Genomic DNA, 17,856 nt, shown 5'->3' with positions numbered 1-17,856 from the left:
ACAGTTGGTACAAAGTTTTCAATTCTAATTGCTGACTTGCTTCGTGAGTGAATGATTGATCATAACCAGCTAGAACGTGTAAGATAAAGCATGGTGACCTGAGTAGTTTTTCTGTACAGTCAATTCTTTAGTGTGATAAGTATTTTTACAAACAATTTTTCTGTTTCTCTTGGATAGTCAGTTTCTCTTTCTCCCTCTTTTTTAGGAGACCTACGTGAAAGGGTTGGGAGCCTTGATGTTTGAGTAGACAAGGTAAGCATTCAAGTAAACTCTTCAGTATTGTGACAATTGAATTGGTTGATTTGATATCAAAAAAGAATTTCAATTATTTAAAGAAGAGTGAATTATTAACTGTGTTAGTAATATTTATATCTACCATCACTGTAAGCACTTCATGTTCATTGTCTGATTTAAGCCTACCAACGGTCCTGTGAGAGATACTGTTACACCTGCTTTAGAGACTAGAAAACTGAAGCCCAGAAACCTACGGATTTCTGCTGTTGACGCCACGCATTTGACAAGAGTTGCGATAGCATGGCAGTAATGTTACTTCTTTCTTGTTCTTTTTTCCCCCTCAAACTCATCTGTTCTCATTATTTTTTCCTTTGTGGGACAATCTTGTGGGACTTCTTTGCTTCCAGAGGTCAGATGTAGTTGTTAGGGTGGGTTTTCTGCACTCTTTCCCTATCTTCCATATTCTTTTGTGTACGCTTTTTTCAAGGTTATACAGTTCAGCAAGTTTAGTTTGTCAGGGATTGTTCAAACAGGGATTCTCAGTCCACACCCTCAGTCCACCTTCTCAGAGGTGACTGTTCTCGACTCTCTTTGCTGTTTGGGATTTACCTGTGGTTTCTCAAGTAATATATTTGAATTGATGTTAACTGAGTTTCCAGTTTAGGGCATAACTTGTTTATATGATTTTCTGTGTCCTTATCACTAACTGAACTCAGGAATCTCTATCAGTTGCCCAAAGTTCCTGTTTTCTGTCACATCATTTATTCTGTTAATGTCATCATCTTGAAGAAGTCCCTCCCAGGGCAAAGTGCTGCGGTACCAGGTAGCCTCTGCTTTTCCATAGTGCCCAGCTCTCATTCTAGGGGCTCTGTCTTCCTCTGTGTTGGATCATCTATTTCCTCTCTCCTGTGTTGTCTTCTTTCATGGGTTCCTTCCCTCATTTTGCTCCTTTAGAGCCAGCCTCTCTTGTACAGATACTGAATTATCTTGACTGGACCTCTAATTTCCTTATTTGTTTTTTTTTTCTTATTATCATCTGTTTTATTCTCTATTCTTATATATATAAATATCCCTAAGTTTAATTTCCAAGGTCTCTGTCTTTTTTTAAAAAAAGATTTTATTTATTTATTTGAGAGAGAGAGAAAGTGCACAGGCAGAGAGAGAGGAAGAAGCAGACTCCCCGCTGAGCAGGGAGCCCGATGCAGGGCTCAATCCCAGGACTCTGAGATCACGACCTGAGTTGAAGGCAGACACTTAACCGACTGAGCCACCCAGGCACCCAAATTTCCAAGGTCTCTTTTAAAAAGCATTGTATTTTCTTTGTCATGCATGTGCTATCTACTCTTACCTCTCTAAGGATATGAATGATTGGGTTAAAATTTTTTTTAGTTGAAAAGTTTCTTCTGATGGGGTGCCTAGTAGCTCAGTCAGAAGAGTGTGCAACGCTTGATCTCAGGGTCATGAGTTCGAGCCCCACGTTGGGCGTAGAGATTACTTAAAAATAAATTTAAAAAGTTTTTTTCTGTTAACATTGTCTGTGGTTCCTCCAAGTGCTTCTTCTTCTTTTTCTGTTTTTTCCTCTGATTAGTGATCCTGAGCTGTGAAAGGTGCGGTCCTAAAAGTTGATTAGAAGCTTCGAGTGCACCACTGGTACTCATTGACTGTGAGTTCACTGTCGGGTGGCCTGGCTTTGCCATCTAACAGGGAGCACTTGGTATCTGTTTCCGATTTCTTTCAACTTTCTTCTTTCTGAAAAGAAGTGTCTTTTAATCTCCTGCCTGGTGGGTGAGAACTTTTAGCCGGTTCTCTGGGGGCTGAGTAGGGGAGAAAGGCTGAGGATTTCAGCATTCAGTATACACATGTGTTTACTTAATCCCCTGATTTCATTAAGGGCTTCTCCATGCAGTGCTCTGTTCCCTCTGTTCAGAAATCCTTTTCAGAGAATAACCCTCTGGTTTTGCCTTGGTGAAAGAGGCATAGTTAACCCAAGCACGTGAAATTTAGGAAGGCATGGAGAGATTAAGCCGTTTCTTAAAGAGCTTTCAACCAACCTGCCTTATTCGGTGTTCCCTACATCCCTGTTTCCTGAGGTACCATGTTACCAATTCCTATGCCTTTTGAGAATTCTGTGGACCAAGTCAGGTTGATTTTTATCTTTCCACCTTCCTGGTTTAAGATTCAGCTTTCCTGGATCTGCTACTAGGTACCACTGTTCCATCTGCTTTCCAGCCTTCAAACTTTTGTTTATGCCTTAAAAATACCTTATGAGCATTTTAGCTCAATTTTGGGAAGGAATGAAATTAAGTATATATGTTCAATCTTTCCATCTTCCCAGAAACTATTGCTAGATTTTTTTTCATTTGCTTAAGCATTTATTTATCTATTCATTTTTTATTGTGGCAAAATACACATAAAGTTTTTAACCATTTTAAAGTGTGCAGTTAAGTAGCATTAAGGTACATCCATGATGTTGTGTACCCATTACCACTGTCTGGTTCCAGAAGTTTTTCATCACCCCTAAAAGGAACCCCGTACCCATTAAGCAGCCATTCCCTACTCCTCCCTCCCTTTTCCCAGGCCCTGGCAACCACTAATCTGCTTTCTGTCTCTCTGGATTTGCCAGATCTGGTGAGACTTTTTTAGACAGGGTAACCAGGCCAGGCTTCTTTGGAGAGAGAGGATATTTGAGCGGAAAGCTTAATGCCTCGGGGGTGTGTGTGGCGTGAACCATCGGAAGTGTTGAATGAATCCTGCTGCTTCTTTCGATGTACAAAGTCACAAGGTTTTGTTATTGTCACCCTGAAAACCAACAGAAGCCAAATAAGAATCATTGTTTAAAAACCCATCAGCGAGTGAAGATACAAGGAAACCTCAATGAACCAAACTCCAGAGAGTAATGAAAGTTTCACAGTAGAGAAGAGACCCATGGCTTCTCTGGGGTAGAACAGCCCAAGGAAGAGGAACCTGCCACACTCTGGGCTGGCGTGTTGTGGCCCCGTGCGGGCGGGCTGGTGTGACAGGCTAGAACCCGGAGAAGCCCCAGTTGCTCCTGCACTAAAGAGCCAAGTGCACCGCCAGCGCTCACCCACAGGTCTCCACTGAATGCTCAGGGGTGATAAGCCACACACCTGGGCCGAGCAAGTCGAGCTGACAGAGACCCTGCATGAGGCACACGGAACTTCCTCCAAGTGCACAGCAACCGCCCGCAGCAAGCAGGGGGCTGAGCAGGGGTGAAGGAGTAGACCTGGAGAGCTGAGAGAAACTCACCAGAAGTGGCCCAGGTTTTCAGTTAGGCAAGGCTGAAGGCAGGCAAAGAGCTGGAGAGAACCCCCACCCCCACCCCCACACTCTGCAACTCTATGCTTTCAATTCCCTGGGGCTGAACACAGGGCAGGAGAGGTAAGAGAAACTCCTCTGATTCATTCCAGGCCTTTCCACGATGTAGGAAGCTGCCCTCCGACAGGAAGGCTGGGGAGGAACAGGCTGAGAGAGGTCACCTAGGCTGCAGAAAGCAAGGTGTGGGACTGGAAAGCAAAGAGAATCCCTAGCAAATGAAAAACCTGGCAGTCATGCTTAAAGCAGAGAGAGAGCTCCCAGTTTTTGTCTTTTTTAAAAATAAACTTTATTTTTTGAAACAGCTTTAGTTTTTTAAAAGATTTATTGATTTATTTGAGAGAGAGAGAGCGCAAGTGAGCACAAGGGGGTAGGGAGGGACAGTGGAGGAGGGAGAGAAAGAATCTCAAGTAGACTCCTTGCTGAGCACAGAGCCCATGGAATAGTTCTAGTTTTATAAAAGAATCACAAAGGTAGTACCGAAAGTTCCCCTATGACCCACACTGAGTTTCCCCTATTATGAACACCTCTAATCGTATGACATATTTATTATAAGTAATGAACTAATATCGGTATGGTAATTTTAACTAATGTCCATGCTTTATTCATATGTTCTTTGGCTTTACCTAATGTCCTCTTTCTGTTTCAAGGTCCCATCCAGGGTCCCACATTTCACTTAGTGGTCATGTCTCTTTAGGCTCCTCTGGCCTGTGGCAGTTTCTCAGACTTCCCTTGTTTTTAATGGCCTTGACGGTTTTGAGTATTGGTGAGGTGTTTTGTAGAATGTCCCTGTATTAGTATTTGTTTCGTATTTTTCTCATGATTAGGGTGGGGCTTTTGGTTTTGGGGAGGAAGACCACAGAGGCTAATTGCCATTTTCATCACAACATATTAAGGGTCCGTGACTTATCAGTGTTGATGTTGAGCTTGATCTCCTGGTTGAGGTAGTGTGTTTCAAGTTTCTCCGCTGTAAATACTCTTTTTTCTCTCTTTCCATACTGCAGTCTGTGGCAGGAAGTCACTTATCCAAAGCCCACACTTAAGTAGTGGGTACTTATGCTCTCTGTCCTTAAGGGTGGAACATCTCTGTAAATTATTTGGAATTCTCCTGGGTAGGAAATTTGTCTCTTTTTCCCTCATTTATTTATTTAGTCATTTTCTTTCTCTCCTTTCTTTCTTTCTTTCTTTCTTTCTTTCTTTCTTTCTTTCTTTCTTTCTTTCTTTCTTTCCTCCTAGATTTTATTTATTTATCTGAGAGAGAGTGAGCATGAGCCAGGGAGGAGCAGGGGGAGAGGGAGAAGCAGACTCCCCACCAAGCAGGGAGCCTGATGTGGGCTTGATCCCGGGACTCCAAGATCATGACCTGAGCCGAAGGCTGCTTAACTGACTGAGCCACCCAGGCACCCCCATTTTCTTTAACAGTATGGACTCATGGGTATTTATTTTATTCTTGAGGTTATAGTCCAGTTACTACTTTATTTATTTTGTTGGTGAAATTGTTCCACCTTTGACCATTGGGAGCTCTTTCAATTGGCTCTTATGCCTCTTTGACATAACCCCATCAATGTGTATGTATGTGTGTGTGTGTGTGTGTGAGAGAGAGAGAGAGAGAGAGAGTACACTTTCTTACTTTTGGCACTCTGTGATGCTCCAGGTTTATTTGTGTATTTCCTGGCACAGTCCTTCAGTCAGCCATTTCTCCAAGGAGCCCTGGTTCCTTTTATTAGAGAATGGGGAAACCAAGATCTAGGTGTTAGATGTGCTTGTTGCTACTGGAGTGCTGTGCTTGTAGGCCCTCTCAGCTGACAGAGCCAGGGAATATATGTGCATATACTAATCTGTATATATACACATATCTATAAATACTTCTATGTATACCCATCTACATCTATATTAAGCTAAATATGAGTTCATACTGACATGTCCAGCTCAAATCCATTGCCACATAGGTCATTCTAAATTCCTCCCCTTGTTTATCTGTAAACTCTTATTCTCGTAGTGAGAAACCTGGCTCACACCATCTGCCATCTGTTTACTTAATCGTCCAGTCACAGTGTACATATAAAGCACTCCCACGGTTTGAAAGCCCATGGCTTAGCCGTGAAGCACAGGCAGGTCTCTGGAATCCTACCTGGGCTTGGATCCCAGACCCTGCTCCAGGGCAGGTCCTGGTTCCCACCCTCTAAACATTTGAAGCCACTGATAGGCTGCAGCAAACTAAAGCTGCGCCAAAGCCCAGACCCAGATTAACAAGACTGACTCAGCCCCGGTTCCCGCGGCCTGACAGAAGGGTCACGTCTCTTTCTAGAAGTGAAATATTACTTACTTCAATCGTGAATGTATTTTTATACAGAATATCTGGCTTATAATAAATAATTACAAGACACAAGAAAAAGCAAGAAGATGTGACCAAATACCGGGAGAGGAAATCACCAGAAGAGGGAGATCCAGAGGTAATCCAGGTGGTAGAATGATCAGACAAGGACTTAAAGATAACTGTGAAAAAAGAATGCTAGAGGGTCTAATGGTAAATGTAGACAACATGCATGAGCAGGTGGGGATCTTTAGCAGCGTCCTGGAAACTCTACCACAGAACCAAATAGAAATTCTAGAAATCTAACTTTACATCGGAAACCAGGGATGTACTGGATGGTGACTAACATAATATAATAAAAAAAAACATTAAAAAAAAAGACTATATGCTACCTCATTCTGGAATTACTAGCAATAAGATAAGAAAATAAATCAGGTAAAAATTCATAAAATAAAGAGACAAACCAAAATTAAAAAAAAAAAGAAATTCTAGAAATGAAAACTACAATATTAGAAGTGAAGATTGGGCTTGCACATGGGTTTAATAGCTTCTTCACATGTCAGAAGATAGGATCAGTGAACGTGGAACCCTGTTGATGGCACATTTCAACGTGACACACGAGAGAGCAGAGAGGAGGGGAGAGGGAGAAAAGAACTCCTCTACCTGTGGGATAATGTCAGTCTAATGTATGTGTACTTGGAGTTTTCAAAAGAGGAGAGAAGTGGCAGAAAACATTCTTGAAGAGACCATGGTCAAGACCTTCTAAAATTGATGAAAAACCTCAATTCACAGAATTGAGAGTTCGGCAAGCCCCAAGTAGGTTAAATACAAAACAAAACAAAACAAAAAGAAACCAACAAATCAGCAACAGCAAAAATCCCAGACCTACGCACACCATAAGCAAACTGTTGAAACTGTAGAGTAGATCTCACAAGCAAGTGATTAAAGACACAGTAAGTACATGGGAATAACAATATGAATTATGGCTAAAGAGTCACCAGAAAGAGCTGGAGGCTTGAAGACAACGCAATGACATCCACAAAAGTGCCGAAGGAAACAAAACAAAACATCCTGTCAGCCTAGAATTCTATCTCGAACAGAAAGTCTACAAAAATCAAGGTAAAACAAAGATATTTTCACACAGATTAAAAAGTGAAAAGAATTTGTCTCTAGCAGATGTGAACTGCTAAGAAATGCTAAAAAATGTTCCACAAGGTAAAGATAAAAGAGACCAGATGGAACCTTGGGTCTGCAGAAAAGAATGAGGAACACCAGGAAGGGTAAATACCTGTACCAGTATTCAGGAAAACTTTCTGGTACCTTCACGTGGAATAGACACATGCAGACTCTCCGGTATTTAAAGCAAAAATATTAACATGTGGGGTTTACAGATTATATAGAAGTAGAATATAATACCGTGAGAGTGCCAGGAGAGGGAAATGGAATTATGCTGTCATAACTTTCACACACTGAATTAGTGCACTTTTGTTTGTGTGTAGACTATGATAACTTCAAGGTGCGTATTTTAATCTCTAGAACAACCACTAAAAAATAACGGTGGTACACTGTTGGTACATCTTCCCGTGTAGGATTAACCGCCTTGAAAATTGCCCTCCTATTGTAAACTGAAAAACGGATTAAAATATATGAAACAGCTGCTTTCAGACATTGGAAAACAGCGCAGGATGGCAATCCTTGAAAGAAATGACATGAGCACTGTAGGTACCCCAGCACACTGCCTGTAGGCACTTTCTAGATTGCAGCACAGAGTAGGGAAACCCAGATAGAGCCCAGGAGAGTTTAGAGAAGCTAAAGCACCTAGAATTTGTGGGATAAAAAACTGGAGCAAAGGTACTACACAGAAATCCATACAACTAGGAGATCTCTGGAGATCTAGAGAAGGGTCCTCTGACCTTTGTTGAATACTCATCTGCATATGCAAAGTATGAAACCCCACAATGCTGGGGAAAGAAAGCCACACTGGATATCGGCACACTAACAATTCCAGGAGCTCACACAGAGCTTGGAATAGCGTGTGTTTCTTCTAGGCACTGAGGAGAGACTGGTTCATACAGGGAGATTGGCTGGACATCTTGGAGTGGGGTAAAATTAGCCATAGACTGAAGCCCCCTTTAAACCCACCCTAACAAAGCTCAGAAGCATGCTTGGAAAGTATCAAATGAATTGTAAGTAATTCAACTGTGTGCCAAAACTGAATCTATCACTCTTTAAATGAATACAGTAGAAACCAACACCCAGCAATTAAAATGTCCGGCATCAAATAATCGAGTGGGAAGAAAACATTTCTACCACTTTTATGTGTCAAAGGACTTGTATCTAGGGGATATAAAGAACTGCAAAAACCCAACAGCAAAATGAGCAAAAGAGGAATTGTCCAGTAACAAAACGAGGAAAAGCGATGACTTTCCAAAGGAGGACATACTACTGGTCAGTAAACACTTGCAAAGGCATTCAGCATCACTTAGTTAGCAGGGGAGTAGCGCAACGTAAACTCACAACATAAGCTCACAACGAGATACCATTTCACACCCTCTAGAATGACTAACAAGAGAAAGACTAAGTATACGTAGCATTGTGGATGATGTGATACAACTGGAACCATACGTTGCTGGTGATTGTGCAAAATGCCACAGCTACTTTGGAGAGCCATTTGGCAATTTCTAATGAGATTAAACACATATCTATTCTCTGATTTGTCAGTTATACTCCTAGGTATTTAATGAAGAGAAAGGAAAACATGTCCACAAATTTATGAATTCGAAAGTCTTCTTTGCAGCCTTATTCATAAGAGCTAAAAATGAGAAACAACTGAAATGTCTATCTATAGGAAAATGGACAACGTGTGGTGTGTTCTCAGTTCCCAACAACTGATACACCCAGCAACACAGATGAGTCTCAAAACCACTGTGTGAAGTGAAAGAAACTAGACATTAATGAACATAGGGGCACCTGGGTGGCGCAGTCATTAAGCGTCTGCCTTCGGCTCAGGGCGTGATCCCAGCATTCTGGGATTGAGCCCCACATCAGGCTTCTCCACTAGGACCCTGCTTCTTCCTCTCCCACTCCCCCGGCTTGTGTTCCCTCTCTCGCTGGCTGTCTGTCTCTCTGTCAAGCAAATAAATAAATAAATAAATAAATAAATAAATAAATCTTAAAAAAAAAAAAGAACATATACTATATGGCTTATATGAGGTCCAAGAAAAGGCAAAACGATTCTACACTGATCGAAATCAGAAAATAATTGTAGGTTGGAGAGGGAGGGACAGTGTTGAAGAAAGAACAGGAGGGAACTTCCTGAGGTCCATGCGAATGTGCCATGTCTTGTTTTGGGTGATGGCGACATGGGTGCAGATAGTCGTCCATAGTCATTGACAGGACTCTCAAGACCTGTGCCTATTATCAAATGTTTAATTACAAACATTTTAAATTCAAGAAATTTAAAAACTAGTAAACAGGAGTTAGGGGAAAAATGTTAACGGATGTTATCCTAGGTGCTGGGGTATACTTTAAGATATTATTTTTTATTTTTTTTTTAAGTATTTTATTTATTTGTCACAGAGAGAGAGAGCACAAGTAGGGAGAGCGGCAGGCAGAAGGAGAAGCAGGCTTCCTGCTGAGCAAGGAGCCCAATGGTGCTGCGATGCGATGATGCTGGATGGGGACTTAACCCCAGGCCCCTGGGATCATGACCTGAGCCGAAGGCAGATGCTTTAACTGATGAGCCACCCAGGCATCCCACACTTGAAGATATTAAAGGTGAAAGGGAAAAAGTGTAAGGTTAGGTCAGGTAGGTGGCTCTGTCAACTGTACTTTGTTACGTTTACTTTCTGTTTCAACCTACTGAGCAACAGGTTTTAAAATTTGAATATTTAATTTCTTGGAAGCTTAGCATCTCATTGCCAGCTCATTAAAGTGAGAAGTGAGAGAGAGACAAGAGAGAGAGAGAGATGGGGGGGGGGTGGTAAAGAAGAGGAAGAGAGAAAGAGAGAGAAGGAGAGGGGGAAAGAGGGAGAGAGAAAATGGGTCAGATAGGAAGGAAGCAGGGGTTAAAAGAGATGTTTTCTTAAAAGCCATTTATTATTTACCTCATTAGGAAGTGAACCTTCCCAGCGGAATTCTTTGATAGTGAAGCTTCTTTATACTGAAGTTTTGCTCCTTTCTCACCTCTTTAGATAAGCCAGTGCTCTGTGAGGATACTTGGTGACTCAGAGGCAGGGTTCTAGCTGCACGGACAGGCCAAGACAGAAAAGCAGAAGGCAGTATGGAGCAGTGGTGAGGAGCGTGGGCTCTGACGTTCTATCCTCCAGCCCCTGCTCCGTGACCTCCAGGCTGTGTGACCCAGGCCAAGTGTTCTGATTGGGGAACAGGGAAAGCAGTTAGGAGGCTGTTGCCCATCATCCAGACCATGGTAGTTTGAACCAGGACGGTAGCAGGTGAAGGGGGAGAAAAGTGGCCAAATTCTAAAGGAATCTTAAAGGGAGGGCTACAAGGATTTGATGAGTTAGGAGATGAAGTTAGGAGAAAAAGAAATCAATCAGTGAGAACGCCAAGCTTTTTGGCTTGAGCAACTGGAAGGATGGAGTCCCCGTTGGCCGAGTGTGACTTTTTACAAAGGAATGTCAGGGCTTAAGCTGCAAAGTTTTTTTCTTGTTTGTTTGTTTCTCCCTTGGTTTGTTTGTATTTCTTTAGGGAATGGGTGGAGATGGTAGCAAACCCGGGGATTGGCAGGCAGCCCCCTGGAACCCAGCTTCTGCTTAGAGATCGTGATTACCCCTCTTCATAAGTACCTGTCTGCAAACCTGACGGCCAGATTCTTTTTTCCCCCTTGGTTGCCAAACACGTTAATTCTCTTCTCTACGTAATTTAATTCTTATCTCTGTTGTGAGATTCTTAAATGCATGTTGTAATTTTTAGATACAATTCAACCTTATTTCTATTAGTATTTCATTATTTAAAAAATTGTATGGGAGGGGCACCTGGGTGGCTCAGTTGGTTAAGCGTCTGCCTTGGGCTCAGCCTTGGGCTCAGGTCATGATCTCAAGGTCCTGGAATGGAGCGTGGAGCTCCTCGCTCAGCGGGGAGCCTGCTCCTCCCCCACGGCTTGGGATCTCTCTGTCTCTCTCTCAAAATAAAGAAATGAAAAATCTTGAAAAAAAATTGTACAGGAAAACTGAACAGAATGTTTCCTTTCTCCCTTAAATTGTTCCTATTATTATAAAGTTTCTGATAAAAAGTATTAAGAGGCACACTCTTCCCTAATAGAACATTTATTCATGTATTTGTGCGGTTCTTAACTTGGTGACTATATAATGTATCTCTAAACCGAGATGTTTGAAGAGTGGAAAGGGAAACTGACTGACCAGGCCACCAGGATAGCACGCTTAAACTAAGACTCTTCTGGGCAAATCCAAGTGTCTGGTCACTGTATTCTGATGGTAAAAAAGCAGCTAGATCAAGGCTCACTTCCTGTTTAAATGCTGGGACTTTACTGGGAGAAAGGCACATGCCTGCAATAGGGTGTGGGAAGGAGACATTCACATCGTGTTGCATGCAGGACTAAGGCGGCTCACTGCCCTGCACAAACATGAGGTGGCAGTGGGACCATGAAGACATTGCTCACTTGAAAACCCGAGTGTTGGAAAGGAAATCAAGGTCATGCAAGGACTTTTAAGGAATCAGTTGTCTGCTCCTGGGTTTGCCTTAGTAGCTGTTAGTTTAGCCACAAGAATGAGTGGTTATCTTTAAACCTCAACTGCTTTTGTTTTTAGGACAAATACTATATCTTTTATCCTTTCATAGGTTACATAAAGTGTGGCACTGTTCTGCCATTTTTTTTTTTAAGATTTTTTATTTATTTATTTGACAGAGATAGAGACAGCCAGCGAGAGAGGGAACACAAGCAGGGGGAGGGGAGAGGAAGAAACAGGCTCATAGCGGAGGAGCCTGATGTGGGGCTCGATCCCACAATGCCGGGATCACGCCCTGAGCCGAAGGCAGACGCTTAACTGCTGTGCCACCCAGGCGCCCCTGTTCTGCCATTTTAAATGGGAAATTCAGGTACTAGCATGTAGCGGCTATTGGTGATTCTTAAGGATAGAGTTCAGCATGAATGTACATAATACGTGGCTTTATTAGTACTCGGTGTCACTTCTTAGCACAATGATGTAAGATAACAGATTGGACTGATTCAATGAAGTTAAAGCATAAAAGAGCTTTTTTTTTTTTTTTTTGGCCACCACTTATATCACTTACCATGGAGAACACGTATTTTTCTTACATAGGAGGGGAAATGGTTTCTAACTTCAATATAAATAGTGGTAAACTGAATACTGTGTTTTAAAATATAAAGTACAATCTTTCCGTATATAATTTTTTTATAGTTTCCTTGTTTTGTATATATATAGAAAGAGAACATTTTTTATGTGATATTATATGTCTTTATGATTTTTAGTGGCTGTGTAGTTTGCCTTTATATGGCCGTGCCATAACTTATTTAACAGACCTCAAGATACACTTTGTCCTCACTTTTTTTTTTTAAGATTTTACACAATACTGCTATGAATATCATTGTAGCTAAGTCACTGAGAGAGTATATAATGTTTTTTCCTTGAGGTTAAACTCTTACGAGTGTAATTGTGGGGCCAAAGGGATGCAGAATTTTAAGACTTATGATATACATTGCCATATTGCCCTCCAGAAGGGCTTTACTAGTTTAAACCGCTATGGGTAGAAGTCATTTCCCTGAACCCTTGTAACTTTTCAATGAATCTTTGCTAATTTGATAGGTAGCAATGTTATCTCACTAACTTACTAATTTTTCTTTCATCTTATTAGGAGGACACATGTTTTCTTTGTTTTTAACCATGTGTTTTTCTGTGCTATATACCTGCTTATCTTCTTACCCCATTTTTTTTTTATTACTTTGTGTGCCCGTGTATGCACGTGCTTGCATACTCCTCATGTAGTAAGGATATTCATCCAAATGTAATTTAAAATTCACTGTTTTTTTCTATTTGGGCGTGTCTAGGGAAATGCAAATGAAATATCAGTAAAGTAGCTCAGTACCTTTACTTGTAAAATTATTTTTTTAGGTGCTAACAAAGTTGTGTCAAGCTGGAACTCTCAGCCACAACTCCATGCCACTGTTCAGTTCTTTTGCAAACAACACGATAATACATCTCCCATACCTGGGAGTTTACCACCAGAAAATAATTGAAAAGTGATGTTGAATGCCCCAAACCATTTATTGCAGCAAGGGCTATACTAATGACAAGTTAGAAACAAATTAATGAATTGGAGAGTAATGGTTAACTAAATTAGATTCATCATTAGAGTATTAAGTGAGCATTAAAAATGATTAGGAAGATTATAGATTGACATAAAAGGGTGGCCCTATAATACCATTGAAGCAGAATACAAAATTATTTCAATTTTATGGTTATAACTATGTAGAAATACACATAAAAAACAAAACCTTGGAGGAAATACCATGGATTGATATTTGTTTGTCTTACCAAGTACGTGTGTGTAGAGTTTCCAAGGTTTGAGACTCACATTTACTGAGGGAGTACCTTGTGCCCATCTCACAACAACACTGTAAGACAGGGCATGATGTTATGCTCAGTTGACAGGTAAAGAAACTTAATTCTCAATTGACATGTAAAGAAATTTAACTTGTTATTATAGTTGTTTTCAGATATCTACAAAAGTACCAAGAATAGTAATGATGAGCCCCGTGTAACTATCACCTAGCTTCTACAATTTCAAGTTTACATTTTTAGTAAGTTGCAGAGTAGAGTTGTAACCCGTATCCATCCTACTCGGAAACCCATGCTTTTCATCACAACCCTGTCTTGCCTCTTCATTTTGCCATTTAATGCTATTCAATAACTTTATGATGCTTGGTGTTTTTAGTAAAATGGACATGGAGAGGCACTATAACAGTGAGTTTCATAAGGCGGAGAAAGCACTCTCTTTTAACCACATATATTTTGTAATAAGCATTTTTAGTTGCAGTGTTCTGCAAAGACAAAACTTGCTGATACAGTTCATCCTGTTTTATAAATCTTTGACCCATTCATCAGACTCTGACCACTTTAAAGATAAAGGATTATGGTTGTATTGGTCTTTCTGACTGAAGTGGCCTTCTGCAGATTGAGAAATTGGCTAATTATTAACCAGGGTAATGGATATGTACTTGCAGGTTTCATCTGGTATCTTAATGAGCTTTAACCCTCTGAGTACACCCAAAACATATCCTAGAATCATTGCAATTTATCAGCTGTCTATAACTTAACTTTCCAGTCTCTGTATTTTTGCTTTGATAAATATTTTGTGCCCCCCCCATCGTAGTCCCCTGTTCACACACTCACAACTCCTGTGATTTTGTAGCAGCAGATTTTGTAGCAGCAGCCTTAGATATAAAGACCTTTAAAAAAATTCCTCTTTTTTGAATTAACAGGACCATACTTTCTAGTCCATTTTTTGGTATGTATGGGGGAAGTTCCACACTTAACAGGAATGTATATTTAGACAAGTAAAGGCATATTGAAATAATTATCAGGGACAGATAACCTTGTGTTTTATAGAACTGATTCATTTCAGACATCTCTTGTCCTGGGAGAGCTTCTCTGAACTCTCAAGATGCCCTGTGTCACCCCTGTGTGCTTCCCCATCTTCCCCTGCCCAAGGGCACGTAGGGCTCTGAATCTTGGGGACCTATGTCCTCAGGGCCTTGTCACCCTAAACCATACTAGAGTTGAGTCCAAGGACTGTGTAATCCCATCTGGATACAGTGTCATTTTGTCAGATTTTCCCTTCAAGAAAGAGGCTACATAGAATATTGCTTTTTTATCTACTGTGATTGTATCAAATATAGCAAGACTAGAAGCATGTCTGATGTTAGGGAGTGTGGTTTGTTAAATATAGATTGGTAAAACATAATTGGATATTTAGTAGTTAAATGAATGAGACGGGATGAAATTCTGCGCAGTTGTGTGCAGTGAAAAGAAGAGGTGGTCTAAGAAGAAAGAGAGAAAGAAGAACCAGAGAGGTAGAGGAAATAGGAAAGCGTAGCATTCTAGAAACGGAGGGAAGAGAGTTTTACAATTAGAGTCGTCTAGTACTATGAGTACTTATTTGACAATTTGGACTTCACTGTTGTCTTAACAGAGGTAAGAAATAAAGTCCGACTGCAGGACATTTAGGAGAAAAGGTTGAGTGAGGTCGCAGAAGCAGTGAGTGTCTTACAGTCTCTGTAAACCTTCTGGAGAGTCCGTATAGCACGTGTGTCTCTTGGGTAAGGAAACTAAATCTGCTTTCCTGGCTCCTGGGCTGGGGTGGTGAGGAAGGGGACTTAGGGGCTGTATTGTACTCCTTTTTCTCCGAATTTATTTAAATTCAGTTTCAAAATTTTGTCATTAACTGTAGTCCAAAGAGCCTATGAAAAATGCAGGTAATGGGCAGTTGGTTTGGTTGCCCCTGCCTTCTGCCTGTTAGGGACACCCCTGCATTTAATCCTGTGGCAGCTTAATATCGCTATTTTATAATTATCATTTTATCACTCCCATTAGACTATAAGCTCCTTAAAGCTCCTTGTTGTCATCACTGACTTCCCATTACCTAGCATAATGCCCAGCATATAGTATTAAGTATTTGTTATATGAATGATTGAATGAATAAGCCAACAATTATCTCTCTTAAGCACAAAGTAATTCTGATCTGATGCTCTCACAGAATCAAAAAAGAATGCTTTAGGAAAGTGGGATTTATAAACAGCTTCAAAGAGTAAGATAAGGATCCAAAACTGACCTTTGGATTTGGCTATTAAACGGTTATCGGTTTTCATAGTAAAAAGCGTTACAGCAAAATGATTGGAGTAAGAGCTGTATTTAAGTGAGTTGAAGAATAAATGGGAAGTAAGAATAAAGAAACAACATAGAAGTTTTTTTTTTTTTTTAAGATTTTATTTATTTATTTGAGAGAGCGTGCACAAGAGCGCACAAGCAGGAGGAGCAGCAGAGGGAGAGGGAGAAGCAGGCTCAGCATTAAGCAGGGAGCCAGACACAGGGCTCCATCCCAGGATCCCCGATCATGATGGGAGCTGAAAGCAGACACTTAACTGACAGCCACCCAGGCGCCCCAGAAGTTTGTTTTTTTGTTTTGTTTTTTAAAAATTTGAGATTAAAGGGAAGAAACCATTGGAGAGAAACCCAGAAATTTGAGAGAGGGAAGGTCATTATCATAATAGTTTTATGCATTTGATTTGAATGTAAGTATTCTCACCTGCATGCCAGCATATTTTATTTCTTCCTCTTCTGCTTGATTTTAATGCATCTTTACAACTTGAAGGTTTTGACTGTGCTATTTGGGGGCCCCCTAGAGTCCAATTTAATAATGACAGATAAGTAGTAAAATGTTGATTGATCCACTAGACGGGTTTTTCCTTATGCAGGTTATTCTTTCTCTGAGGATTAGATAGGGTGGGATTTGTAGTTATAGTAATTAGTGAGGCTTAGTCCTCTTTTATTTGTCACAACTTGACACCTAAACTTACCGAAATTTTGTTTCCATAGTAATAACTCACTATTATAAACCTTGAAAATTGTGGTATATCTTTGTGTTGGCTGCTAACACATCACTAACTGCCATCGTTGTGCTCAGCTCTTACTCTGCAATGTTAGATTGAGGTCCATTGTTCTACAACTATTGGACCATCATATTCAGTTTGGAGATTGTGAAAGAAAAGCCTGAATTACCAAGCAAAAAAGATTTGATTATTATGAAAATAATACATATTCACTATTCATCACAATAAAGCTTTTAAAATATAGAAAAATTTAAAAATCATTCTTAATGTTGCCTCTCAATGTTTTTCTTTCTAGGATTTTTTTATATTATAACATATATCTGAACAATATAAGGAACGCCTCTTTAACCACACCTCATTAAAAAAAACCAAGCATGTTCAGTACAGTTCAAGCCCTTTGTGTACCTTTGCCTATTACATCCCCATTCCTCCCTCCTAAAGGTAATCACAATCCTGAATTTGGCGTTTTATTCTCAGGCATATTTAATAATTCAATATATTATAATTTAATACTGACGGCTTTACTTGTGGTGAACGTAGCATAATATATAAACTTGTCGAATCAGAATCACTAAGTTGTACACCTGAAACTAATGTAATCTTGTGTGTCAACTATACTCAAATTATAAAAATATTTAAAAATTCAATATATTGATGGCCAAAGTTATATATTCTTCAAATTGTTGTTTTCATTTAAAATTGTATTTGTAGGGAGCCTGGGTGACTCAGTTGGTTGAGCGTCTGATTGTTGATGTCAGTTCAGGTCTTGATCTCAGGGTCATGAGTTCAAGCCTGGAACTGGGTTCCATGCTGGGCATGGAGCCTACTTAAAAAGAAATTTTTGTATTTGTAGGATGTATCCATGTTGATATGTAACTCTTGATTACTTCTTTTTGTTGCCATATGGTAATCTTTCTCTGAATATTCCATGATGTATCCATTCTCCTCTTTATGGACTTTTAAGTTCTGAATTTCTTTTGCTTAAATAGTCTCCCATGATCATTCTTGTACATGTTTTCTTGTATATATATAAAACCCCCAGGGGCGCCTGGGTGGCACAGTCGTTAAGCATCTGCCTTTGGCTCAGGGCGTGATCCCGGCGTTATGGGATCAAGCCCCACATCAGGCTCCTCCACTGGGAGCCTGCTTCTTCCTCTCCCACTCCCCCTGCTTGTGTTCCCCCTCTCTCTGGCTGTCTCTCTGTGTGTCAAATAAATAAATAAAATCTTTAAAAAACAAACAAACAAAAACAAACAAACAAACAAACAAACAAAACCCAGAGTTCTCCAGGGAGGAAACTTGGAAGTGGAATTATTTGGTTATGTGGTATGTGCATCTTCAAGCTTACCAAATTGTTCTTCAAAGT

At 40.3% G+C, this 17,856-nt stretch overlaps 1 protein-coding gene across 4 annotated transcripts in view; it reads left to right on the top strand.

Annotated features, from left to right (window-relative positions):
* The window catches only part of SHLD2 (shieldin complex subunit 2), a 76,704-nt gene that overhangs the window by 25,495 nt on the left and 33,353 nt on the right, over positions 1 to 17,856 (top strand). The window contains exon 2 of one of the 4 annotated variants that reach the window (XM_040624210.1): positions 206 to 252. Coding sequence is in view for 2 of the 4 variants with exons in the window: in XM_008696147.2 (XP_008694369.2) it covers positions 9,620 to 9,689 (70 nt within the window). In the remaining 2 variants the exon portion in view is untranslated. Of the gene's footprint in view, positions 1 to 205; positions 253 to 9,492; positions 9,690 to 17,856 lie in introns of those variants that run through there. The other 3 variants (XM_040624211.1, XM_008696147.2, XM_008696145.2) reach the window with 3 other exon arrangements.

Source organism: Ursus maritimus, unplaced genomic scaffold (genome assembly GCF_017311325.1).
Source record: "Ursus maritimus isolate PB19 unplaced genomic scaffold, ASM1731132v1 scaffold_7, whole genome shotgun sequence".
Taxonomy (NCBI): domain Eukaryota; kingdom Metazoa; phylum Chordata; class Mammalia; order Carnivora; family Ursidae; genus Ursus; species Ursus maritimus.
The sequence above is the reverse complement of the archived record's forward strand: the minus strand, read 5'-3'. Positions and strand labels throughout refer to the sequence as shown.